General features: G+C 43.2%; 2 protein-coding genes and 1 long non-coding RNA gene across 3 annotated transcripts in view; 1 reads left to right on the plus strand and 2 right to left on the minus strand.

Annotated features, from left to right (window-relative positions):
- Nucleotides 1-542: 542 nt before the first annotated feature.
- Nucleotides 543-1,258, minus strand: TIMM13 (translocase of inner mitochondrial membrane 13). Its single transcript, XM_055706761.1, has 3 exons — nucleotides 1,045-1,258; nucleotides 852-920; nucleotides 543-780 (listed from the first exon to the last, which is right to left on the minus strand). Exons 1-3 carry the CDS (start codon nucleotides 1,180-1,182, stop codon nucleotides 682-684), a joined length of 306 nt encoding a protein of 101 aa, XP_055562736.1. The 5' UTR covers nucleotides 1,183-1,258; the 3' UTR covers nucleotides 543-681.
- Nucleotides 1,259-1,376: 118 nt separating this feature from the next.
- Nucleotides 1,377-16,520, plus strand: LOC129735814 (uncharacterized). Its single transcript, XR_008731677.1, has 2 exons — nucleotides 1,377-1,770; nucleotides 12,110-16,520. It is a non-coding gene; the product is annotated as an uncharacterized LOC129735814 (long non-coding RNA).
- Nucleotides 2,632-26,745, minus strand: part of LMNB2 (lamin B2) — a 32,849-nt gene continuing 8,735 nt past the window's right edge. Inside the window, exons 2-12 of the mRNA XM_055706760.1 lie at nucleotides 23,499-23,635; nucleotides 20,761-20,917; nucleotides 19,981-20,106; nucleotides 17,968-18,138; nucleotides 13,387-13,512; nucleotides 12,968-13,188; nucleotides 12,068-12,359; nucleotides 11,444-11,551; nucleotides 10,431-10,550; nucleotides 8,914-9,015; nucleotides 2,632-7,940 (exon numbers count right to left, since the gene is read on the minus strand). Coding sequence (XP_055562735.1) covers nucleotides 7,899-7,940; nucleotides 8,914-9,015; nucleotides 10,431-10,550; nucleotides 11,444-11,551; nucleotides 12,068-12,359; nucleotides 12,968-13,188; nucleotides 13,387-13,512; nucleotides 17,968-18,138; nucleotides 19,981-20,106; nucleotides 20,761-20,917; nucleotides 23,499-23,635 — 1,602 coding nt within the window. The 3' untranslated portion in view covers nucleotides 2,632-7,898. The remainder of the gene's footprint in view (nucleotides 7,941-8,913; nucleotides 9,016-10,430; nucleotides 10,551-11,443; nucleotides 11,552-12,067; nucleotides 12,360-12,967; nucleotides 13,189-13,386; nucleotides 13,513-17,967; nucleotides 18,139-19,980; nucleotides 20,107-20,760; nucleotides 20,918-23,498; nucleotides 23,636-26,745) is intronic.

Here is a 26,745-nt window from a genome sequence, read left to right on the forward strand (position 1 = left end):
CAGGCTCCAAAATGGAACATCTGTGCCAGAGCCAAAACACAAGCTGCAGGATATCACAGCCACACAACACATTTTATTCTATAAAGAAATACACTTCGGCACTTCCCCCCCCTTTCAGTCCCCCAGCTGTGCCTGTACAACTCCTAGGTTTGCAGCACAGCCTTGCAGGTGAGAGCACGCCTGCTCCCCAGCACAGCACCTGAGCGAGTCAAAACCCACGAGCCCAAAAGTGACCTGGGGAAGGACGAGCCAAGTGCGGCATGTGGAGCATCTTACGGCAACTTCTCCACTGATGAAAAAAGGGACTGGGTAACACCTGATGGCTGGGTTCTGGGCAGGGGGACTGCGTTGCTGGCTTGGCCCCCCTTCTTCCACAGAAGCCTCCCTGCCTCTCGCAGCCCTTCCAGCAGGAATTTACCAGCTGCCATGTGCCTTGGCCAGTCTGGACCGTTGGGAAGGGGCATGAGGCGAACGAAGCAGCTCACGCCGGCTCTCAGGGCTGGAAAATCCATTTGCTGCTGGGGCTAGTAAGAGCCAAGGGATGCAAAAGGTTCAGCGAGGGTTTATTGCTCTGCCACGGCAGGGGCCGGGAGGGCGGCAGGATTGTCACCCCCAGCCACCTGGCTTGGCCGCTCGTCCCTTCCCCACATGGTCCCCCCGCGGTCCCGCAGCCGGGGCGCTTCACATGTTGGCTCTCTCCCGCTGCAGCCGGGAGTTGTAGGCTCGGGAAACCGTGTTCCAGGCGTCCATGTAGCGGTCCATGCACATGGCGATGCACTTCTGCGGGACAGAGAGCGCTCAGGCCGGGCCCAGGGGCCGCAGGCACCCATCCCCCCACCCCCCGCGCCCACCTGCTCCGAGTTGTCCAGCGCGCCGCCCGGCTTCCCGATGCACTTCCGAAAGCACTTGTCCGTCATGCGCTGAGGGAGACACCGTGAGGGGGGCCCGCCGGGACCCCCAGCCCGGTCCCCCCGCGCTCCCCCGGGCACCGAGCGGGGCCCAGGCCCGGCCCGGGACAGCCCCGCCGCCGCGGCCCCTCCTCACCTGCAGCAGCTCCTGCGCGTTGGCCACGGCGATCTGCACCTTCACCTGCTCCATGATGAGCCCCGGGTCCAGCTTCCCCCCGCCGCCGCCCCCGGAGCCGAAGTCGGAGCCGAAGTCGGAGCCGAACCCGCTCTCCATGCCGCAGAGTCCCGGCGGGCGGCGGCCCCCACGCTGCCGGCGAAATGGCGGCTGCCCGCGACTACGGCTCCCGGCGTGCCCCGCGGCCGGCCCCGCCTCTCCCAGCGTGCACCGCGCCGCGCTCCCTCACCCGGGGCGGCGGGGGTGGCCGCCTCAGGGGCCGGGGGTGGCCTCTTCAGCGGGGCCGGGGGCGGGCGTGGAGGCTGGGCCACCTCAGCGGGGCCGGGGCCGGGGGGACGTGCCTGCTGCCCGCCGCGTCCAGCGTAGGGCGGGCAGGGGGCGGCCCCTCCGCCTGAGGCGGCCCCGGGCTCCCCGCGCCCGGCCCGGTGTCGGTGGCGTCGCCGCCGCCGGCCCTGAGGCGGCCCCGGCCCCCGCGCTGCCCCGGGCCGCAGCCGCGGCGTGGCGGGTGAGGCACAGCAGGTCCCAGAGCGCTGCCCACAGCACCCGGCCCTGGCACCGGCCTGGCCCCAGGGAAACGCTGCAGGGCCGCAGCCCCACGGGCATGGGGAGCGGGCTCCCCCCTGAGCCCCACCGGGAATCCATGCTTCTGGCCTTCGAGGATGGTTCCCTCTGCCCTGGATGACTCAGGTAAGAGGCCGAGACCCTTAACGCCTGCGTTAATTCCACGGTGGTACATCCTCCATTAGTGTAAGCGTGCTGTGGGGCCGGCTGGAAGCGAGCGGGAGCCACACGTCTGTGGGGCATTTCCCAGAGGAACACGCGGACAGATCGCTGCTTCGAGCCGGGGCGCTGAGCAGAGCCAGCAACGCGCTCCCCCACACCAGCACGGCCAGCTCTCGGGGTACGGTACAGCATAGAGTCCTCACCGTGGGTCTGCCCACTTGAAAAAGCAGCCGTTCCTGCAGCTCACAGAATTACCAGCTAGTGCTAAAGACAGGGTAGTTGCCTGTGGTACGATTTTACGGTGAGTACAGCCTAGTGAAAAGCAGCTGCCAGGCAGCAGAGTTAGGCTAGGGCTGAAGGCAGCAGCTCACAGCAATGCTTCTGCCCTCCTGGCTGCTGAGCACCCATCGCTGCTGGGCTCGGTGGCTGCTCTTGCTCTCCAGGATCAGGTAGGCTAAATGGAAACTGCCCCTACAGCACTGCGGAGGTGCTCAGCGCTTCAGCTGACCTCCTTTCAGGGGCTGTGGAGGTCAGTGAGGTGACAGGAAAGGAAGGGGGCATTCATCTGCTCCAGCGACTGCAGTTCTTCCCTCTGCTTTCGTTGGGAGCAGTGCTATTTGATCAGAGGACAGCGCTTGCCCTGAGCACCCGCATGCAGCTTAAAGCCTCCATTTGCTCCTGGAGCACCCACCAATTCAGTTGATCTTTTCAGAGTGTGTACAGGGCATGGTGCCCTATCTACACACAGGGAAGTCCCCTGGGATGAATCACCTCAAAACAGCCTGCGTGGCCTCTGTGTGGGTTAAATGAAAGAAGGAAACAAAAGAAAATGCAAAACATTTATTCGAGTGTGTTGTACAAAAAGTTTCCAGTCATAAAATGTATATTACAAATCATTGAAAAAGACAAGACGTTTGGCATGCATATTCTAAAAAGAAAAAAACCAACCCACTTTGAAATGATAAAGTCTAGATTCATTACATAGTTTTCATAAGTCCCATTTGAACATTTTCATCATTTTGTCTTTGTATTTCAATTTGCAGCCTTTTCCACAACTCCATGTTTTAAAAACTTGAACCTTCCAAAACCTCATCTGCAGCAGCTGACTGGAGGTAGTCAGTTAAACTGACCAGCAGTGACCTAGAAACAGAGCTACCTAAATACAGATTGTGTTAAAACAAAACAGAAAATCAGAATTCAAGTCACAAGGCATCAGTTATGAAAATAGAGTTCAACTGTATTTTGTGCCCAAATGGAAAGCATTCTGGCTTAAACTTGTTTATCATAGCTCACTGCATTTAATTTTAGTGTAACGATGACTTGGGTAGCTGGAATACACAATAACATCTACCTTAACACAAAATCATCACTTCATTAAAAACTAACTAGAAAATTTGGAGGTTCAATATAACACATTTACCTGAACTTCAAGTCGAGTCACTGCTTGTGCTATTCTCAACAGAGTCTTTCAATATTAAGCAACCTTTTCACTCTCTAGACCTTAGCATTTCAAGAAAGGCATTATGCTAACAAATAATTGCATGTAAATATGGTCTTGTATTTAAAAAACAAAACAAAACAAAACAAAACACTTTTCAATTATTTTAAACTGGTTTAAAGCTAAGCATATTGAAGGGCAAATAAAAATTCTGTTTCCCAGGCCATTTTAAATGAGAAAAGAAACTCTCCCAACATAATTTGTCTTGACATTCAGCTAAAACAGTGCTTTGAAAAATGCAATCACTATCTCACCTTCCACTCACTGGTTTACAACAAGGCTTTGTCTCCTGCTCACACAGGGTTTGGACCCAACAGTGGCAATAAAATCCAGTATCAAATATGGATATGCCTTTGTTTAGAAGTAAGACTTTCAAAAGAAGGTACAGAAAGAAGAAGGAGAGTGGCTTAACAGTGAGGAAGTAAGAGAAGTGGCTACAAGAGATGGAAAACATATAGCATGCATGTTTTCATACAGCATGGAATTCTTTCTGATGCACACAAAAGAAACAGATTCTCCAATGTTCTGGGGTGTAGAGAGGATTTCTAAATGCCTCTTCTAACTAACCTCTGTCCAGGTTGCAGTTAAAGGGCCTTTATACAGGATGAGCATTAAAAAGAAAACAGGCGTATAAAACGCAGTAAGATCCCTGAACGGAACATGAGGTGCCCTGTTGCTCAAGGACAAACATGCATACGAAGTGATCTCCTTTCACAGTACAGTCTGCTTCGCGCTGCAATACAGTTCTCATGACTCGTGTAAGCTGCCGCCAACCCTGTCTGGCTTTTACGCTACAGGTCATGGGAAGCAGATGTTTTGTTTTCTTCCTGAGACTTTTGGTTCCTGCTACAAACACAAACTCTGCCAGCAAACTCCAATTTAATGAATAGAAACGGTGCTGAAGCCAAGTGATCAGTGCATCAGTGTAAACTATTGGTTCTGTCAGGGCAGAGCTACAGGCCCCAACTAGCCTAAGTAGACACACTGGGAAATAAAGCTGCACGGCAAAGGAATCACAGCCACTTTACCACTTAGAATAAGTCACTGCAACACAACAGCTAATTAACAAGTATAGAAGCAAAGGAGAAAGAAGTGGCATGAAACGTCAGAGGTTCTCTGTAACCCTGTCTCACTCTGCGGGACACCACATCGCCGATGGTTCTGCAGATGGAGGGACTTGTTCTGACACAAGCATTTGCATACAGTACAAACTTCCGAGTAGGTAGTACGCATTTATCATATTTTATATGATACTCTGTTATGATCTACACAGTGAAAAGGCCAACTTAACTATTATGCTGCAGTTATACTGCTATTCCTTTCTGCTCTTAACCACAGAGAATAGTTTCAGATATTTTTTCCCCCCCCATCCAGAATGAAGTTATTTGCTTATTTTTCTGGAATAAGAAAATCCGTATGGGTAGTTACACTCACCTAACTACTCTGATAAAAGTTATACTGGTTAATTTCCCTAATCAGAGAAGCCTTACAATAATTTTTCCCCCGACAAGTCAACTGTTTCTCCTTCAAGCTCTACATCAGTATCAGACACTGGAGTAGAAAAGCTGACCATCCTCCAAATTCTTCAAGAGCGGTTCACATACAGGATGATGAAATGGGAAAAAGAGGGCAAGGGGACACTGGATTTTATTTGAACAAAAAGCTTTAATTATCATGAAGATGACAAAAACCCTAATCCTTGAAAGACAGGAAAAAAGAAACAATGCTTTTTGGGTTGGTAAAGCCAAAAAGCTCCCCATAGGGAGCACCAGCTCTAAAGGGATATTTGTTACGCTGCAGCTCAGCATCAAAAGCAAGAGGAAAGGATGGCATCTAGAGAAGAACGCCCACACAAACAAAAGTACGTGGAATACAGTAGTTTTTGTGTGTCTTGTAATTTACAGCTAGGAATTATTTTTAGTAGCCTTTTAGAGAGCACTGTGGTGACACCATCACCCATATTTAGACTGCTGGCATTCAGCTTTTCCCACAGTGTCAGTCACTGCTTTAACAGGAACACCTGTATATACCTAAACATGGTACTGAAGAAGAAACTAACCTGTTTCCAAAGGTGAAAGACACAGTTCCAAATCTAAGGACAAATTCTGCAGACTGTTACTGAAGGGCACAGTGCTCACCACAAAAGATCCACAAGCACCAGTCCTTAAGGCTACAAGAAGACACACTCCCCATACAGTAGCTGTTAAAAAAAACTATGGCTCAGGTAGCAAGGGGTTTTTCCTTATTTGAGCTGCCTTTCCTAGCCCATTCTTCACAGGAAAAAAAAGAAAAAGTAGAAAAAAAAAAATCACAAAAACCACTAACTACACTTACTGCTTTAGTATTTAAGATCACAGAACAGTCTTGAATGTACAGATGTACAGGACAATCTTAAAAGAAGAATAAGCAATCTGTAAACTGGCCAATATAAAAAAAATAAATACAGATCTTCAGGAAAAAAAAGCAAATAGCCCTCAAACATTATGTAAGTCTATTGTAGAAGCTGTGGGTCAGAAAGGGAAATGCTGTCCAGTGGTTGGAAGGTGCACTGCAAAAATACTTTTACATTGATTGCATTAATTTGCCTAACAACAAATTTAAGAAAAGGTAATTGATAACAGTATGTCTGAGAAACATAATTTCACTAGATACATTTTACAGAGAGATAGACATGATTTACTACATATTTAACCTTCTACTCAAGCAGAGTGGGAAAATTACATTAGAAAAACGGCCAAGTACATCAATAAAGTTATCCCATTAGTCCAAACAGCCAAATCTTCATACTGCTTTTTTATAATGGATCTTCTGATAATGGATTAAAAACAGAATTCTAAATTTCTATTAGTTTAACTTCAGTAATTCAGTTGTCCCACTCAAATAGAGAAAAGTAGCATCTTTGATTTATTTTTAAATGGCAAAATAAATCCATAAGCTTAAAAAACCCCTTTTGTTCCCACCCTGCTTGCATTACAAAGCCATCAGTCAAAGCCACTAAACTGACTTTCTAGGTTATATCTGTCAGTCACAATACTGTTCAGAGAACATAATGTCCAAAAGCCACCGAAAACATCCAAACCTTGTAGCTTGTTTGATGAGTCTATACTATTCAAATGACAAGATCAGAGTTCAAGAGTGCAGGTAAAAACAGGATTCTATGCTGGCATAAAATGGTATCCAAATTTCGTATCCAAACTAATAACTAGTGGAAAAAAAAACATCTGCTTGTACAGTAGTCAGTACATTCTTTGGAGCAGTCAGGTATTTTTCCTAGTGCTTAAAGATGCACCACTGTATAAATACTAACACGAGGAGAGTCAGTTATCTCCACAGAAATGCAGCAGAAGAAACCTTAAGCTAAAGGGACACTGTCAGATACAAAATGCATCATACCGAAATAAAAATCACCTACTACTCATACAAAACAGTTTTTTATAAAAAGCATTATTCTCCCTTCATTCCCTAAGACTTGACTTTGCGCACTGCAAGGCTATGCTTATGTCCTGAACAACAGCAGTTCCTTTTAATTTTTTTTTTAAGTCATTACACTATTTCTGTACTATTTTGCAAATACTGCTCCTTAAGATATCTGACAGTAACCCTTTGAATACAAGAAGTATGAACAAGCTGCATCTAGCTCCGATTAAAAAAAGTCAACATTTACACAGGATAACCTTTAAAATCCCCAATATTTATCACTGCCAAAAGTAAAAACATTTTTAGCTTCTAAAATCTTATTGTTTAATGCCGAGTATGTCAAAAGCATTAAATCATGATGCTTAACATCCTAAATACCGTACTTCACAACTTGCATCCGTGATCTAACAAGCTTTCATAAAAACAGTTAAAACTCTGGTTTTGACACTTCCATACCTTCAGATGGTGTATATATTCAGGAAGCAGAACCCATTGTTCTCCTCCTTCTGAAATAAGGATATGGAGCTAAGGTGTTGACAGATGTTTTTACTACTAGGCTGTCAAACCTCAGAGCAGGACAAGGTGCCACGGTCATGAGCCAAGAATGTCAAATCGGCAGCTTCCCTTTGTTACTTCCACTGGTGGAGTAGCATTTTTAATTAACTTGGGGTCTAATTTCCTAAGCTGGGCACTGCTGAGGATACCAGGCAAGACCCTGCTATTTCTTAAAATAAGGAGGAGACACTACTGTGAATCTCTCCTGGAGCCCTGCAGATGAACACACTTTCTTAACTTTTTTTTTTTAAATTATACTGGTTATATATGCAATTTTAAGTTTACCATACACTCAAGGAGTCTCATCCCATTTTAGCTAAAAATTTCTTTTCTGCTGCAGGTTTGTACATAAGACTTTAAACTCTGTATGGGGAAAAATACTGTATTCCAATATAGTGTTTCAACAAAGAGGGAAAAATAAATCTATTAAAAATTCTGGCAGTTTTGTTCAGTAAAGGTTTTTTTTTTGATTTTTTTTTATAAAAATGTACCAAGGAGTAAACTTCAAAGAAATCAGATGATGCATATAAAAATAGTTTTCAGTGGCTCTGGAGGGAAAAAAATAGCAAAAATAAAAGGAAATAAATGAAAAAAGGCAAATAATAGTTTCTTTTTTCTTTCTTCACATCACTGAGCATCCTCTAGAGGTTGTTCTGGGATCCCCCTAAAACAAGACAGACACAGTTGAACTCAGTTCTTGCTAGCTTTTCATACTGTAAATCTAGACTCCAGTTATCAACTCAATTGTTAAATGCATTTTTTTGGTAGTTTAGTGATATTCAGGGAACATCACAACTGTAGAGAAAGCATTGCACACATGTCACAGGCTACTGCCAGGATTAAGACCTGCTACTCTGGTTATGGTTTTCTATGATGGGTTGATGCGGTTCGTCTCCATCACTGATCAGAAGAACCACTGGAGTTTGAAATAAATTTACAGTATTTTCTAGTATCACCTGTATGATGTAACTTTCTCCTTTTCACTCTGCCAACTGCTGTTATTTCCCAGTACTTAACTAAGGGTTATGAAAACATACAGGTGGTATTATTAAGAAAAAACAAGTTTATTTCAGATGTAGCAGGTATATACTATCAGAAAATAAACCAGTAAGCTGAAGCTTGCAGCAGCAGCAGCACTCCCACTTGCCTGGTTTTTAGTGGTTATATTTCCCGGTGGTTATATTCTGCTTACAGCAAGAATGCCACACACTTTTTTTGTTTGTTTGGTTTTTACAGAGAAGGAAATACTGGAATGGGAGTAACACTCACTGCTAAAACAAATCTTACTAACCCTAAAAACAGTCTATGCCATTGCAGTGCTGTAAATACGTGATCTGTTGCATACTTCCATAGAAAACCTGGCATCCTGACCCGACATTAGCCACTGCCTGAGCTCTAACACTATCGATTCAAGCAGCAATGCCTGGAGGAATTGCTCACTTTGTGCTCTTCTCTGTGCACTGCAGTAATGCTGCAGGGTTGCAAGCCATTCTGCCATCGTCCCCTGCAAGCATCCACTGGAAAAATGGACCACAAAGCTCAGAGCTGGCAGAAGTTGAAGGCACCCCCCTAAATCTTGCGCCTGGTTAATCCAGCCAGTGAGGCACAAGTTAAACATCTGGTCCGCATCTTATTACCTGTTGGTTGAAAAGGTCTTCCTCTCCAAACTCTGCTTCATCCTCTTCCTCTTCATTCTCTCGCACAACTACTGATTTAGTAACACTTCTCACTGCAACTTCCTATACAAAATAACAAACAAGGAAATGGCTAGTAGTCTCTATCTATCTCTTAAATTTTTGCTATACCATCAATATAATACCCCTATTAAATTTTGGAGGGTCTAAAGCAACGTGCCCTAGATTTAATATTAGCTATACGAGCAAATACTAGTAATATCCTGCAAACCACAACAGTTCTATCCACTAAAAGGCATGTAATGTAATTTAGCTTCAGGAATTTTCTTTCATTACCTAAGGATTTGAGAGGAAGCAGCCATTTACAGGTGGCCGTTAGTCAATTTTATATAAGCTGAAGTCTTGTATAGAGACCTACTGGAATGCATGAAACTAAAGTTTCTCAGTATGATTACACAGCGTTAAGAATATTCCTAATTTCTACTAAATATTCTCTATCAATTACTTATCTCAATTATCAGGACAGTCTTCCAAATCAGGCGTGAAAAGGAATTCTAAAACCCCAAGAAGCTTCCTTTACTACTGGATAACTTTTAACACTTCTTAGTAGTAAGAAATTCTTCTGTACTCCTGTGCCCTTGAGATCATATATGCAAATTTCTACTTGTGGAAGTTGTCCTAAACATACACTTTAAGCAGGGATACTGAAGGTATCCACAGTGGGAAGAGACATGGATTTGAACTTTTCTCAGATACTAGTGTAACCACTTCTGTTTGAATACTAAGCCGGTTAGCTTCCTATTTGTACAAACGACCCTCCCTCCTACCTTGTCCTGTGCTGCTGCTCCTGCAGAAAGTGCTTCCACACAATTGCCAGCAAGAAAAGCAGCATGAAACCAGACACACCTGTGGTCTGCTTCACTTTCCTGTTTCTATCAGATGGCTGGGATAATGGCACATTTATGAGTAACAGCCAAAGCACAATACTCCCTTGCAGGAGTCTTCTGCAGGGGTGGTTTTATTTAAAAAAAAAAATAATAAAAATCCATTCTGGGCAGATGTAGGACAATGCAGAATGAACAGGAACCTGTGGCAAATGAAAACTTCTGATATACTGCCAACATTGGAAGGACAGCTGTCTTCCTATGTTAAAGTATTTACACTGCACCCCAGAATGTTGTAGGTACTATATAATGCAACTTTGAATTGCCAGCAACACCTATTTTATTTGTCGCTTCTAAAAACACATACTCGAATTCTCTACTAGCAGGGTGTTTTTCTAAAATAGGAGAAAAAAAGTCTATGGATGTAATCAGGATGATGGTCACAGTTTTCCAAAATTTCCCAAAAATCTCAGATACTCACAAGATATTTAATTATGACAGGATCAGAAACTGATTTATTTTAGAAGACAATAGGGGAGATCTTAAAATCAGGATTTTATCATTGATGTCATCCCCCTAATGAAAGACTTCGGGGGATAACCCAGCCCGCAGCCTTTTCCCACAGCCCCAGCCTACCTCTCCTTCTGAGTTTACGAGGTATGTACGGATGTTTCCTCCGGTGCCCCAGCTGCCTTGATTCTTCCACACGAGAACAGAAGGGGGGCTGTGAGATACACCTGCATCTGCACCCCAAATCTAGACAGACAGACATTCTGTAATTAGCTGTTTATGCACATTTTATTTTTGAATACATTTTTGAATATACGCCCAAATTCTCCTACTCCTCTCTGCAAACTGGTTTTGTTTCTGAATTCCAATGGCAGTTTTACCCTGCTTTTACCTACACCATTACTTGTATTAAGATATTATTCTCAGTCTACAAAAAATCCCCACATTTGCCATTTTTCTTAAAAAAAAAAAGACAAAAAATTATGTTATATTGAAGTCATCACTTTTTTCTGAATATACAAATTTGTCCTACCACCATCTCAATGACTGTACAGAGCCAAGACATAAAATGCAGCTTATAGTGTATCAATTTAATATTTTATATGTATCTGAGCAATTGCTACTTAAGCAGAAATAGCTAGAACCGATTAAAAGAAAGCCTTTTTTTCTTCTGAAAGAACATCTGTTGCAGACTGAAAATAAAATACAAAACTGTAGAAAAGCAGCTGTTCAACTACAGCCAAGGCTGAGAATGTCTAATCTTAAACTTAACGTCCACTAAGTGGACTGAACGAATGAGTAAATGCTCTGAAATGTTTCTTTTTTCATTAAGAGGTTGAGCAGGATGAGTGCAGCAAACCTGTGCAAAGGTGTTTGAAAACAAAGTCCTTTTGACCCACCCCCCAAAATACCTTTTTCTTCAACTTTCTCTGTGCCCAAAGTGGTCTTAAATACTGAAGTGCTAATAAATAAATTTGATTTCTGTTCTGCATTTCTATGACTGAAACCCTGCTCCTCTACAGTGAGATCCATGAAACCAGAAGTTATACATCAAATCAGGCTGTACCAAATATCAGATTTACAACTGCCACAGCATCAACAAAAGATTATGTTGTTGACACACTGTAATTATAACTTACTGTTACAGTCTGCCCAGCTCTGAGGACGTATTTAGGAGTAAATTTGTAAGCAATTTCTTCTCCATCTCCGATTTGTCTTTTCAGTCTCCAATTACCCAAAGACTGATCCTAATGGAAAGAGTCATAAGGTTATTTAGGGTGAGCAAAACAGAGCAAATAGGTGTTGGAGGTTTCTCTAGGTCTCTGTGTTACTAAAATAATGTGACTGTAAGTTTATTTACATGGTTGTTAAGACATCTGCATTCTAACTTGAAAGTATTTTTCTGTACCCTCTACTAAAGTGTAAATCCTCTAAGGTCATTTGGCAAAATCTAAAGATGCACATTTTGCACAAAAAAGTTCTGCTAGAGCCAGCAACACTATTTACACGACCAAGGTACCAGCACACGTGTTTAGATATTTGGGACACAAACTGTATTCTCTTCTTGGTAGCAAACATTACACTCATGCTAGCACACTGTAATGTTCAACTTTCAAACGCCCTTGTTAATTATTGCAGGACGCTGCACCTCTAGACCTTGCTCCAGCTCTCCAAGTAACTCCACCTACTTGTGCTACAACCCCTGTGTAACAGTTCCATTTAGCTCCTCCTCCTGGTTTTCCAGGAGTTCTGCTGACACTCACCTTATCAGAATTGTTCTTCAGTTGAACATATTTGCCCTCCAGGTCTATCTCTTCTATGCTGATACTTCCTGTAGCCGAAGCTTGCTGGGACATCTGGAAGCTACTGCTACTACTGCTGCCACTAATACTTCCAGTGCCAATTCCACTTGTTCCACTGCCTGAGAGCTCCTCTGCTTCGATGCGTTTTCTCTTGCCTCGGGAAGAGCGCACAAGTGAAGTACTGCTACTGCTGCTGCTGGAGGTAGCCCGAGAGACGGTAACACGGGAGGAGGGACTCGGAGAGAGCTTCAACCTTCACACAAAGAAGCAAGCGTTCTAATTAACTCATCCAGGGAACTACACACAAAGCAATAATGCTATCATATACTCCATAACCAAACTGCAATACACCCCGAGGCTGGCAGTGGCCTCACTGTGTGCCATGAGGACCGCATGTAAGGGGGGCGGGGGGGGGGGGGGGGGGGGGGGGGGGAGCTATCCATCCCTGAGGAATTTTCTGGTGGTACGATTATGTGACATGGAAAGCCATACAAACGAGCACAACACAGATCATGTAACCCTTCCCTCCAGTGTATCTACTACTAAACATACTATTCTTGGGCCACAGCGCTTAAAACCAGGACAGCACAGAAGTATAAGCAATTAAATAAAAAGAAGAGGTGAATGTCAAACACAGAATGATACATTCCGCTGTACTCCGAGGTCATTATAAAAACCAAAATATAACTAAAGACTATTCACTTGTAAGTGTTCATACAGCACACTGTGGTGTGAAGCCAGTATGACTTCAGTGAAACAAAAATCTGGAAATTTCTGCTGAACTGGTTAAAAAAAAACAAGCCGAAGAAATGAAAATAACACCTGCTATTTGTAAGAAAAGAATGTGGAATCTGTACATACCTTTCCTCTTCTCCTTCCAGGAGTTTTCGGTAAGCACTGATCTCCATGTCCAGTGCTAATTTAACATCAAGCAGTTCTTGGTACTCTGTAAGCTGCTGCTGCATCTGGTCCCTCATATCTGTCATTTCCCTCTCCTTTGCATCTAGCATCTTCCTAAACTTTTCCCGCTCACCAGCCATCATTTCCTCCAATTCGTGAATGCGATCTTCTGCAGCACTAGCCTAGGTAGACAGCACAATGGAAAACCCAGTTGGCATCTACGTGGGTACAGTAAGAAAGTTAAAAATTTGTCTCCCTCCCCAATGAACATAAAGATTTCTCTCTGGAAAATCCAGAAAACGTGAAGGAACAGAAATGTTAATAAATCCAAACAATACCGTGCTCTGTATTAGAGATGAAAGCGAATTTAGTCCCTTTACCTGTTTCTGAAGGCCAGAGAGCTGGTAGTTGAGAGCTTCTATTCTCATGCGAGCCTCCTTCAACTCCTCTCGAGCTGCACCAGCAGCTTTGTCATTTTGGTCAGACGACAGTTTGGCGTTCTCCAGCTGGAAAGCAAGTTTTATACAAGTCACTTGGATTGAGTTAGATAACCTGCAAATACCCTTTTGGTAAAAAAATAGAAGCTATTTAATCTTAAATAATTTTAAATGGCAATCTGGTAAGTTTATGGTGAGAATTGCTTAACATTAAGGAAATGCCCTAAGGACCAGGAAAATCTATTTCAGTCCTATTCCTATGGAATTTGCTTACGCTATTAAAAATAAAAGTCTATTAACCCTTGCAGCACACAAGCAGCCTTCCACTTTCCAAAAACCAGGTTCATGTGATCATGGTCTCTGCCCGTTTGTTGTAAGAACAATCACACTGGGTCAGAGCAAAGGCTACCTAGTTCATGTCCTGGTCTAACGAGAGACCAAGGTCAATAAAATATTCCACGGGTATTATGTCTCAGCTGGCCATTTACAATTCAGGGACTTCCCAAACCAGAGACAGTATTTTGATGCTTACTGCCTCTCTGGATTTTTCAGGCAGGAACTTGCCCCTGCTTTTTGAATTTATGGGGCAAGGACTTTAGCTGTGGATCACTGAAGAACAACCTTACTTTGTTTCTTCCGAGTCTACCACTGGACATTCACTGTCCCTACTTCTGAAAAATAATAAACAATCACTCCTCATTTACCTTTTCTCTGCCATCTATGCTTTTACAGATATCTATGGTAACTTCCCCTTCTCTTGAGACAGGTACCTCATTTCCCAGGAGAAGTTTTATTTTGAACTTTCTTCATGCAGGACCTCTTTCATACTCTTAATTGTCTTCGTTAGTCTTCTCTGTATTACTCTGTACTACTTTTTCAAGAAGGACTAAGACTACCCACAGCACCCCAGATGACATCCTGCCCCAGAGGCAAAGCAGCACTTTCAGTTATATTCTCTGTCCCTAATAGCTGCCAACATGCAATTCGTTTTCAGTTTTTGTTAATTAATTTCACCTAATGAAGTTTGTTCACTTCTAGTGACTACTTTTAGCCAAATCTGACAGAGCAACAACAGAGCTCAAAGCTATTACAAGGGAAATTTCATCGAAGTAGATAGCTAGAAAAAGCATCCTTTTCACGCCTTGCAGGTGGAGCTCAACAATTCTGCTACACGCCACAGAATCCACCCAGGAACTAAATTGCCCCAGTCCCAAAAACTGTTCCAAGCAGGACATGATGTTTAGCCACACAGCACAAAGCTTTTATAAAAATCAATCTTCATTAGCTCTGCTGATCACAAGGCTCTGAGTAGGGCAGAAAACACATATAGAGCCTTCTTTAGGCTAAGGGTTTTGAAGGAACTTCAAACCAACTATATACTCCATTACTTGTGAAGTTTTAAATTAGAGAATTATTTAAATGCTGACATTCACTTCCTTACAGTCATGCTGGCATAGTGCCAAATCCTCAAGTTTAGAATGTCTGTTATTTATTGTCAAAGGTCATGATCAGAGCTAGAAGTGAGCTTTTACCCAAGACCCTCTTCATCCTGGAGAAGCTCAGTAGCTAAACTTAGGGAATACAAGGTCAAAGCGGCCTGTTAACAGCTCAGGCTCTCTCTGACAGGGACACATCTTGATCCAGAAATCCAGGGAATGAAGCTCACAGCTAAGCCCATTTTCCCCTTTGCATTCCAGCTTCACCCATAACAACCACCATCTTTTATATGGGGGGAAAAAGCAGCTTAATTTGTTCATCCCCCTTGTTCAAATCTCATCAATTTTTCATTCTCAAAGTCTGTATTTTGCAGACTTTTTTTTTTCCTACCCTGGATCTTCTTCTGACCGTGACAAGTGAATCCAAGTATCTTGTATAAAAACATCATCTGTTCCTAACTTCAGCAAATAATACCAAGACTGCTAACTGTACTTAAGTTTTTTTTTTAGTATCTATTATCTATATTGTTGTTGCTGTAAGAAATGGTTAAGTATTTGTAGATCAATGTTTCTTATACTGTAAATTATCAAACCAAAGAATTCAAAGGGAATCTCAGTGAAAGGTGGGGGAGATCAGTGTTAGTGGGAACGTAGTTTCTCTGCTGCAAGAGAATTAGAAGTAACTGTATTATTGGCAAGTATTTTCAATAACCAGAAAACTGGCAGCTAATCCCTTCAGGTAGGGCAATGAATAGTAAAACAAACAAAAACCCCAAACATAAACCAAACAAACCTGTAACCAGGAGCTGTACCACTAACAAAGCTACTCCTCCCATGGCCCCAGTGCTGGACGAACTGGGATTTCCTAACTCGGGATTTGCAGAGGTGTGACGGGTACAGCTGACTCCCAGCCACGCTTTGGTGCGGGCTGACTAAGAAGCAGCAGGACTCCATTCCTGGCGTGAATTTGTGAACTGCAGAGCCCCTGGCTCATGCACACAGGAGCGAAGGGGTCTTGAAAAATATTCCAAAGGTACAGAACAAGATACCAGAGCTAAAACAAAGACACATATCTTGTCTATACTACTGACTAGCAGCCAACTACTTCATTACCACCAGGATGGACCCAGTTTGAGCTCTCCCTGAACCGCAGCTGGACTGCGTGACAGGTGACTCTCCCCTGGCGCAGGGATGTCCCTCAAGGTTAGAGATTCCTTATGTGAGACTACAAGATCCTTCCTTACCCGAGGTGGAGAGAGTCCTTACCCACGACAGATTGGTGGTAAATGACTACGAAACGTTACTAATCCAGGTAGCTACTCGATATTATTATAAACGCTGTATGGATAATCCCTTCAGACATAAACCACTGACCAAGCCAGAGACTGAAATTGGATCCAACCCCACCTAGGCTCCAAAAGGAGTTTAGAAGGCAAGGGGGTCCACTCTGAACGTCGTGACTCAACAGGAGGGTTCCTCCTTACTCTTTGCGTCTCTGGTCTCTGTATGAATCATTCTAACTCAATTTTCCTTTGTATGCTCCTTTCGTGCAGTAATTAATAAGGTGAATCTTGCCATCAGACTTATGGAACCCTGTCAAATCACTGTTAAACTTTATTAAATTCCATTGAACTTACTGAACTCTGTTAAATTATTATTTTACCTCAATAAAAAATATTACAGCTTCTCTCTTTTGAGCGAGTTGCATTCCACTCATGCCAAACAACAGGCAGATAAACCAAAAAAGTCCAAATATTTCTAGAAGTTTAAGCAGCATTCTCCTGGATTAAATTAACTCCTATGTTCACATTTTCCCCTCTACTCTGCTCTTGTGAAACCCCACCTGGAGTACTGGATTCCTCAACACACAAAAGACATGGATGGACCTGTTGGAGCAAGTCCAGAGGCAGCCACAAAAATGATCAAGGGGGCTGGAGCCCCTCTCCTGCGGGGACAGGCTGAGAGAGTTGGGGTTGTTCAGCCTGGAGAAGAGAAGGCTCCGAGGAGACCTTACTGCAGCCTCTGAACACTTAAAGGGGTCTTGTAAGAGAGATGGGGACCAACATTTTAGCAGGGCCTGTTGTGACAGGACAAGGAGCAGTGGTTTTTATAGAAGAGTGTAGACTCAGACTAGATACAAGGAAGAAATTTTTTACAATAAAGTGGTGAAACACTGGCACAGGTGGGTCCAGAGAGGTGGTAAATGCCCCCTTCCCTGGAAACATTCAAGGTAAGGTTGGATGGGGCTCTGAGCGACCTGATCTAGTTGAAGATGTCCATTGCCATTGCAGGGTGGTTGGACTAGATAATCTTTAAAGGTCCTTTCCAACCCAAATTATTCTATAATTTCCAATTTATAAACCATGACTTTCATCACCAAAGCTGGTCCAATACCTTGCCTGAAGTTTCACTGCCACCACTGAAACCACAACTGTATCTAGTAATTTTCCAATCCAGAACTTAGGTGATTGCAATGTGATAAGGCTTACACACATTTAAGAGTACTGGGACTAGTAAGAACATTGCAAAGGCCACAGTAAGAGTAAAGTGACAATGCAGCCTTAGACACGGACCCCTCTCAGTATGTCTGTATGTCGCAAGCTCACTGCATCCAGCCAGAAGCCGGTGTTGAAACGCACCAACCCCCCAAGCCCTCCAACCCATCCCTCCAGGTTCTTAAAGCCCAGGTACCACACCTGGCAGGTCTCCTCCACCATCTCCATTTTGGAGGAGGAAGCGGATCTACTGACGTCAAGAAAAAAAAAACCCTTATGGCAGAAAACATTGTCTGATCAGTTACTGCGTGACATTCGCTATTCCCACTGCATCCTCTGCAGCGAGCAACTGTTCATGTGTTTTCTCACAAACTGGCATTTTTTGGCTAAAGCTCTTCCTAGCGATTACCTCTGGCTGGGCCCTCCATGCAAACACATCTGCACACAAATGCCACAAGAGGCATTTGAACACCAGGTCAAAGCTTCTTCAGATTCCAATTACTTGTCCCCTTAAAAGACAGTTGGGCTGATGGGAAGGGTTTTATCTCCCTAGCCGGCCTTCTGTCAGACCGTGCTGTGAGAGCAGCGGTTACCTTAGCCTGATAGGTCTGCTCCAGCTCCATTTTGTACAGTTTGACTTGTTCATCATGTTGATTTCGCAGATCCTCCAGGGCCTGAGTCATTTTGGATTCATACTCCTGTTGGCGACTCGTGTCCACCTCAACCAAACGATGTTCATGTCGTTTTCTTGTTTCCCTTATTTCCTACAGACACACCAAAAAACCACGGACAAATTCCCACATTAGGTTAAATAGTACAAGTAATTACATTCAGACAACAATTAACTATTTCACTACTAATTAGTCAGATACAGGAGCTACAGTACTAAAGGCATTAAGCCTAAGAATTGCTACTTGTACTAACAGATGCAAGTTACTGTCCTCATTTAGCAGGATGTAATTCTTAATTGATCGGACTCAAAAATAGGTTTAAAAATATCCATACACATTTTTAAGGAAGGAGCTGTTAAATGCTACAAGAATCAAAACGGAGGGAAAGGGGGAGAAGAAAACATGAATTTTTACATAGCAAAGAGATTGTATATGCTGCACTATAAACCCTTTCCCCTCTCAATATACCACCCAACATTACAATAGCAGTCAGATAAAAACGAACGCCTTTTGCAACCATTAAATATATTGAAAAAAATAATTAAATTGCATCTTCAGATTTCACTTTTAAGCATATACAGATCTCTCTCTTTCTATATACTGGATGACCTCTACTCATTAGGTTTTGATTATGTTAGTAGTAAAGCAGCAACCCAAGCAATCCTGAAGACATGATTTTTTCTGGTCAGAGTCTGTACTGAGAAATGTTCATTTTTAGAGAAGTACAAGTTCTCCGTGCCTAGAACACTGGTCCCAAACTAGCGAGGGGAGACTTACTCATGCACTTATTCATGTTGAGCCCTGCAGAGACCTGGCCAGGCCTGAATGCACGGTATGAGAAAAAAAACAATTTCTCCCTTCAGGGTAGGACAAACAATCGGGGAGTGGTTCAGAGTACTGGGAGGAGGCCTGAAGGTAGCAGCACAGCCATGAGGAGAAGCAGCAGACAAAGAAAGCAAGGCTCGCTTTGCATGCTTAAACTGGGGTTACAGCAAGCTAACACAAATTCAGAGCAACTTGGGTAGCCGTTTGGCAGAAATGCTCTACATCTAAAACAAGACTTAGAAACATGCCCTTCTATTCACAGCAATGTGCCCTGGTGTGATCTGGATGAAGCTTTCCCTTCTGTGGTGAATTTTTTATGCCAAAAAAACTCAGCAAGCAAAAAAACAGTCTCTCAGTAACTGTAGGTGATGACCCCTCAAGAGGCCACAAAAATATCATGGGGGACTACAAAGCATCAGGTGAAGGGCTGAGCTGATCTAGCAGCTCATCACCACTAGAATCAGCAGACTGCACTGACCAGCTCCCCATCGTGATGTTCAAACTCCAGCGGAGCTTTGGACCCTTCAACTGAATCAAATGGATTCACTAACCTAAAGGAAACCCATTCCTTTTTTTCTTCCTATATTGAATTGGTCCATACGAGGATCCAAGAGCGCCAGGGATGGCTAAAGGAACAGCCCTGCTTCAGCACAGCAAGCTTTCAGCTTCTGCTGTCTCATTTAGCTTCACCTTTACGCGGCAGCAACACCATTCTCAGAGAGCACAGGTATTCCAAGGCCCTACACCCAAGGGTCTGTCATTTCAGTGACATGCAGCAGTCCAGCTACTCCATGGCATGGAAGAGAGACGATGGCCAGTACAACTCAGGGTGATCTACCTGGCTGGTTGTCTTTCCCCTTCCCACAGCAGTCGGTTCCTACATTAGCTCACCCACCCATGGAACAATACCCTTGGCACTTGGCTCTCATGCCAGCTCTACTACTGATTTACCACGTAACTCCTGCAAAACCTTTAACCATTTTATTACTCCATCCATTTATAGCAGGATAATACTGATTTTCCCTACCTGGACTAGTCAGTAATTGTCTACAGTAAGTTTGAATAAAACTACATGAACTTCTGACTATGATGAGATGAGGTTGACAATACCTCCTCAAACACATTCTTCCTGAAATCCAGATCCTCTTGCAAGCTCTGGCACCGATTCTCCAGGTCCACACGCATGAGTGTCTCCTTCTCCAACTGCTTCTTAGCCACAGCATGACCATCCTCAGCCTAGAAAAGAATTTTGAAGACAAATACTTATTTTTGTCTGGATCCCTATTTTCCATGCATAATCCCTTTATGGCCTTAATTTGACATCTTTGGGCCGATTATTCACAACAACAAATCTAATGTGGAGCCACTGACTTTCCAAAAAACCCCAACAAAAAAAGGAGTGTGTGTATTTGTGAATATTTAAAACAAGCTTTCATGTATGTTATTTAAAACACAGGGTTATTTCAATACAGCATAATAATAGAGTTGAGGATTATTAATTCCTCAAGCACGGCATCTTGCATGTTGTTCTGTTTCTTGCTAGTGTAGTCCGACTAGCTATGCCAGCATAAGTCCAAAATTATCCAGGCCCTTATGAAGGACAACATTTAATAACCTGTTATCTCATGAATATAGAAACGCTTACCAGAATTTTTTAAATAAAAGCTTTTGGCTAGCAAAATTTCTAAACACCATGTTGCTTTGGTTGTTTTACAGAGATTTTTCACAACTTAATTCTATATCCAAGAGAGGCAGGCAAAGGTTCAGCAGTAAGCAAGCTGGATCAATGATGTTCAGACTATAAACTAACTCGAAAGAAAAAAAAAACAAACAAGTTCTACAATACACAGCCTCTCCTGTGCTACAGCAAGGCAGCATTTGCTCCCATACCTTAGCAAGCTGGGCACGCAAATCAGCCACCTCTGCTTCCAGACTGCGTTTCTCGTTCAGGACAGTATTGAGTTCTGCTTCACTTCTGTGAAACAGCACTTCAAGATCCTTAATGCGACCCTGAGCCACAGACAAATCTGCATCTTTCTTCTTGTAGCTGAAAAAAACCAAAATTTAATTATACTAATACACACAAAATAAATATATTAATACACACATCTTGAACACATCTTGGTTATAACTACAGATATTTTGTTATTACACACATTTGATTAGGATTAGTGTACCACTATATGGTTCCTAGAGTAACCTGCAAATACAGCTAATAAAAGTAATAATAAGCACCTCTTAAAACTCGCAGCTTGTACTAGTGTGTTGTAAATGCACTGCCTAATGAAGAACACGCATCATGGACAGAAGGCAACTCTGACAGCTAAGAAATAACAAAAAAGCTGCTTTACACACAAGGTGTAAAGAGGATTTTCCCATCTCAGTGCTACACAGCACATTTAACTGCTCACATCCATCACTTTGGACTACAGCCCCTGAGCAGCAGAGCACCTGCATCTCCCAAAGTGGCCTACGAGCATCCCCAGCGTTTTGTATTTTATGTGGCCAAGCCCACTCCCTAGGATGTATTCCCACACAAAGTAGTAAAGCGATCCACTGTGGAAACGTGGGGACCTTTCAGGAGTAAACCAGTGTTTCTTCAGCAGTATTCATTACAAGCAAAGCAACTCTGGTCACTTCAAATGTGATTATTTGAGCTGTTATATCTAAGTCACAGAAATCATCAAGGTCATCTTCCTTGTGCCCACCAAGTATTTATCTGCCTTCCCCTCTAACACACCAACTTTTACAGCTTCTCTAGGTGTGCGTCGTTACGTTATTAGGAAGTGTTTTGTTATGTGAAGTAGTTCTTCCCTGCTGCAGTTAAAGCTGGCTATTCTAGCCTCACACCACTTAAGAATGCAGGGAACAGCTTCTTGTCTTTTTCTTTTAAACCATCTTAGAGTTCATTTTTCTCCTTCCCTTTCCTCAGCCTTCTCTTCTGTACATCTGTGGTTTTCAGCCTGTGGTCAGCGAGCTGCTTTTAAAGGCCCACAGAAATAACTTTGCAGAGGAGTCCTGCTACCTATAGGCTTTAAAAGTTCTGTATTTGGTCTGCAACTCCCGAACACAGAAAAACCATTACGCCTGCAAAGGAAAAAAAAAGCTGAAAAGCACTGCTCTGGATTATACAAACCTCGCTCCCCAGCCCAAATCCTGAGTCTTGGTTCCCAAAATTCTGACCCCTTGGTCTTCTTGAATTCCTGATTTGCTCCTAACTCTTAACAAAATGCAATACCCAGAATTATTTTTACAAAAATCCTGCTTTGTGGGGTATTGGTATGCACTATAGACAGACAGGATTTCTTTACATGCTCCAGCACGATGTGCATCCTTTTCTAACTACAGAGTAAGTCGACACACTTTCACGATACGCCCTAGATACGGGGCTCGTATTCCCTCTACATTCGTTGGTGTAGATCTCTGAACTTGAATTAACTGTAACCAATTTTTCTTAATCATTGATCCAATCTGTCACTGCAAATCCTGTTCTGCAACATATGTGCGGTGTCTTCAAGCTCAGCAACTTGCAGGAGACATATAGACAAAACACAACTTCTGCTTATAAGACAGCTATTGAGCAGCAACCAGAGTCTCCAGAACAGACTCTCCAGACACATGCCCTGACCACACCTGTCACATACTAAAACAAGCCCCTCTGCGTGTGTCACAATCAGATCTGGAAACCCTCTGTCTGTACAGTACCTAAAGGGCACATCCCACTTCAACACGGAGTAGGAACTGCAGCGTATGTTTACACAGCCCATACTTCCCCCCACCTTGCAGCATGCAAGTATTCCCAGCGGGACGGGAATGAACACAAGTGTTCAATGTACAGCTTGACAAAGCACCATAAATAATTCCTGAAAGCAAAAAGTAACTCCTGCTCCTTCACGAGCACTGCCACTGGAAGACAATCCAAGCTGCTTTCATTCACATTTTTATTTGCATTTATCATTTCAGCCTGGTTTATTGTCTTCACAGGAAAATCGACAGAAGGCTTTACAAAAGTGCAACCTGCTTTTGCGGGTCTCTGAGGAGTTACAAATGGCAGACGACGTGTCTGTTGAGATGTGCCAATGTTCTTTGAAGGATACCAGGTTAGGGTAATCCTCTAGAGCTCTTTTTTCCAGAAAGCAGCCAAGTTTGCTCAAGGGAAATATTTCAGCCATCATGCGGGGTAGCAGGCAGGGGAAGCCACAGGAAGACAGTCACACAACGCAGAGCTGTGAGCTTGCAGCTCAAGCAGGACTGCTAAAAGGAGCAGATGGAGGCAGTCTGCATGTATCTACCTCCAGGCTCTGCTTGACCCGGGCACCTGTGACACTGGTGAAGATGTGAACAGACACTTCATGAACATCAGGACGGGGGACGTTCCTCACCCAGGCCATCGGTCACGTCTGCTGTGACTGCAGCCTGATGGCTACGCCAGGTCTGGCTCAGCAGTCTTGTGGGAGGGCGCAGTGCTTCCAAAAGGCATTTTAAGAAGCATCAATAGTATCATTCCCACCACAAATGCTGCCCATTCTAAAATTTATAAAACAACAACAACAAAATGCCAACAAAAAACCCCCACCCTCAAGCAAAAAAAAAAGCCATCCAGAACAAACACAGAGGACTTTTTTTACCTTTTATTGAACTCCTCAAGTTCCGCTCTCAGTTTTCCTATTTCGATCTGTAACCTAGCCCTCTCTTTGGCGGTTTCATCCAGAACTCTTCGAGCATCAGCCAGTTCAGACTCGTAGAGACTCTTGATTCCACTCACCTAAGGGGAAAAAAGTATGCAGGCATGAGAACATCCCAAAGACTATCTGAGAACTGAAGCACAGCACCAGTTTTCACACAGCCTTATATTCAAAGAAAGATATATGATATGATTTCTATTATTTAAGAACAGTCTATAGCAAACGTTTTCAATTTATATGCACCTATGATTACCTATGATCTATTCCCAAAGGCAAGATTTAATTTTTATTCCCACTGGGACGTGACATAACATACGATGTCTGAAGTGTGCAAGTCCTGCAAAGAGAGAAACTGCGGCCGACCAGTACACCTGCAATCAGATCTTAAATTATTCACCCTCATTTCCAATACTGCTGCTTTGGGAAATATTGTTTTTTAAAGAAACACTTAAAAGACTTTTTTTGTGGAATAAAGGTCCAAGGCGCAATTTGACTCTGCTGCTCCTGCACTATAAAGCTAAAAAGAATGAAACTAGATGAACTACAGAAATGTGAAGTTCTCAGAGACGAGCTTCCACTCCTGTTCTCCACCTCAGAGGGTAAGGACCTGCGGACCTCTCCCCGTCCCAACTCGATATACTACACAATCAGCTACTCAGACTGCAGCATGGCACTTCAAAGTCTTCCACACCTTTATTTTTGTTAGAATACAAGATTATTTGACAGGTGTATCAGATAACTAAAACTTCAAGACCATAGAACATTGCTGCTATAGCTTCTATGAAAGGATACCAGAACACCTAAACACCTATTACTAACACAAATTCAGAAGCAGAGCAATCAGAGTGAGAGCCAAAAGCAGAATGTACCAACTTTAGGCAGAGAAAATCCAAAACAAAGCATGAAATGTGGAAGCAAGAAAGCAAACTCTGCTATTCCTAGTCCTAGGAGCGCCTATTTCAACATCAGAGTGGCACAAATGACAGACTCAACCATCTGGTCTTCAGAAAGACTGATTAAAAGCAGTCAGGATATAATTGAGTTCCTGATAGACTATATTCTCATAAGACTTCTGAAATTAACTAAAATACGACAGTATGAGGGCTGAGAAGCCTTAGTTTACAAGCACAACACATACCAGAAACAACTTGGCTGTCTATCATGCTGTCTTACTACTTTTCTTTAAAGAATTAATTCTTTCTAGCTTTATTCAGCTTCAGTTTTCTTTTGCTTTTTTCCCCATAGCTGGTATGTCTATCATTGTCTATGGCACAAGCCAACACAACTCTGTATTATCAGTTACAAAATTAAGGGATTTTATGAAGTGTACCATGACGATGCTAAACTCTTTCATACAGCACTCCACAGTGCCAAGAAAAAAACCAAAACTATGGAGATTTTAAGGCTGTAAAGCCTTTCATTATGGATGACCCTCGAGTGAAAATACGGTATTTGCAAATTGCAATGCAAAATACAACTGCCCAAAGGCCAAGCACTGATTCTGCACCATCAGGTACTGCATCTACAACACTCCGCTAATGCCAGCCTTCTTCAGACCTTCAGCCCTTCAGCGTGCTAAAATCCTTGCACTGGGACATCTACCAGGAACTCGGGGCTGTATTGCTGTAGGTTCAGAGCCACACAGTAAACCATAGTGCAGGACACAAGGACAAATCCTTTCCCAGTACTCCAGGGCATAAACCAGAATTGCACGTCAAGGTACAAAGGAAGAAAGCTTTTTCCCTAGGTTGTTGTGCCATGCTGTCCCAGAAAGATGTTGCTGTTGTGATACAGTAAATAAATGATGTTTTCGAGGCATTACACCACCAAAAGAACAGTATTCTGAACAGAGAATAAACGAACACCTAATGTAATTCCTGTGCAGAGAGAATATAGCTAGATGGAGCGAAAAATTGCATGATGAAAGCAGTTTTAGAACCTGTTGGTAAAAAGAGAACCAGAGACTATGCTTCTTAATTAAAGGGACTGATTCATTCACAGCACAACCAGTTGTGGTAGATTAGTACCTGCTTTCCTCCTGCAGCATGTTAACCTCTTCCCTGCTCTTATTCCAGTAACAAAGACGAGGAGGAAACACACAGGTCCAATTCACAGTTCAAAGTGTTAAGTCAAAAAACCACTTTCACTAGAATTTTAAGCTAATGCACTGAGAAAAAAAGGAATCACAGAGAGGTAAGGACACAGGGAGGCAGCAGACAACCAGGAGCAGGAACACCTTCAACCGGAAAAAAACCCACCAAAACCCAAAACAAAACCCACCATCCTAAGCCACCTTTGTCAGAACTCGTAACAACAGGGTGTAAAGAGAATACGGATTCCTGGATGTAAGTTTTAGGTGACCAAAACAAACAGCAGGACAGTTCAAGACTGTCTTTCTAGACCATAAAAAAATAACATCTTATTTATTTTCAGCACTGACCAAGCAGGGAAAGGAGAACCAAACACAGCAGTAGGTTCAAAGCAAACTAAGTACTGCCAGCTCAGCTGAACCAGCCTGGTGTGACAGGCTTGACAGCACCTCTGGCCCAAGACGGCTCCTCACTGAAAGCACCTTTCCACCCCAGCCCGGAGAAAAATTCTGGAAAGTATTTCTGTTCCCTGAACTGTCCCCCCTCAAACTCAGAAGGAACTCAAGTTAGAGTCTACTGACTCTCTGAAGTCTCCAGAGAAGCACCATCCCCAAACCGCCCCTGTTTAGTGTACGGGTAGGATTTTGCTTGGTTTTGACTCTACAGTCTTCTGCCCACTCCCTTTTGTAATGACTCTACATTTGCTACTCAGTTTGGTCTCTCGTACAGTGACGCTTCCAGCCGTCCTTAAAAAGATGCTGTTAAACCAAAGCAGGACCTCCTAGGACAAGCCTCACATGTTCCTTCTGGACAAAAAAGAAGAAAAAAAAGTCAATAGGAACAACAGCCAGCATCCACAGCAACAAGAGAAGGAAGCTGAATAAATGCATCTGGCAACTGTGAAGCCCATTTCTGGTGCTTCGTCCCACCACACTTGTGAGCAGAGTGCCACCAGGTAGTGTCTGCTGTCCTCGAACACTCCCAGAGACACTGGGATGCAAGGGGTAACCCATCTGATGACATCTTCCGGTTTTTTGTCCTCTTTATCAATAAAATCTATCAACTCAAATTCCTTCCTTCATTGTTTCTTCCCATTTTGC

The sequence above is a fragment of the Falco cherrug genome, chromosome 4, assembly GCF_023634085.1.
Source record: "Falco cherrug isolate bFalChe1 chromosome 4, bFalChe1.pri, whole genome shotgun sequence".
Lineage (NCBI taxonomy): Eukaryota > Metazoa > Chordata > Aves > Falconiformes > Falconidae > Falco > Falco cherrug.

Excerpts from the sequence above, each read along its gene's own strand:
- TIMM13 (XM_055706761.1), bottom strand. The coding sequence starts at position 1,182 with ATGGAGAGCGGGTTCGGCTCCGACTTCGGCTCCGACTTCGGCTCCGGG. Across the intron at positions 921-1,044 it reads ACGCGCAGGAGCTGCTGCAG|CGCATGACGGACAAGTGCTT; the intron begins GTGAGGAGGGGC and ends TGTCTCCCTCAG. Across the intron at positions 781-851 it reads CGCTGGACAACTCGGAGCAG|AAGTGCATCGCCATGTGCAT; the intron begins GTGGGCGCGGGG and ends TCTGTCCCGCAG.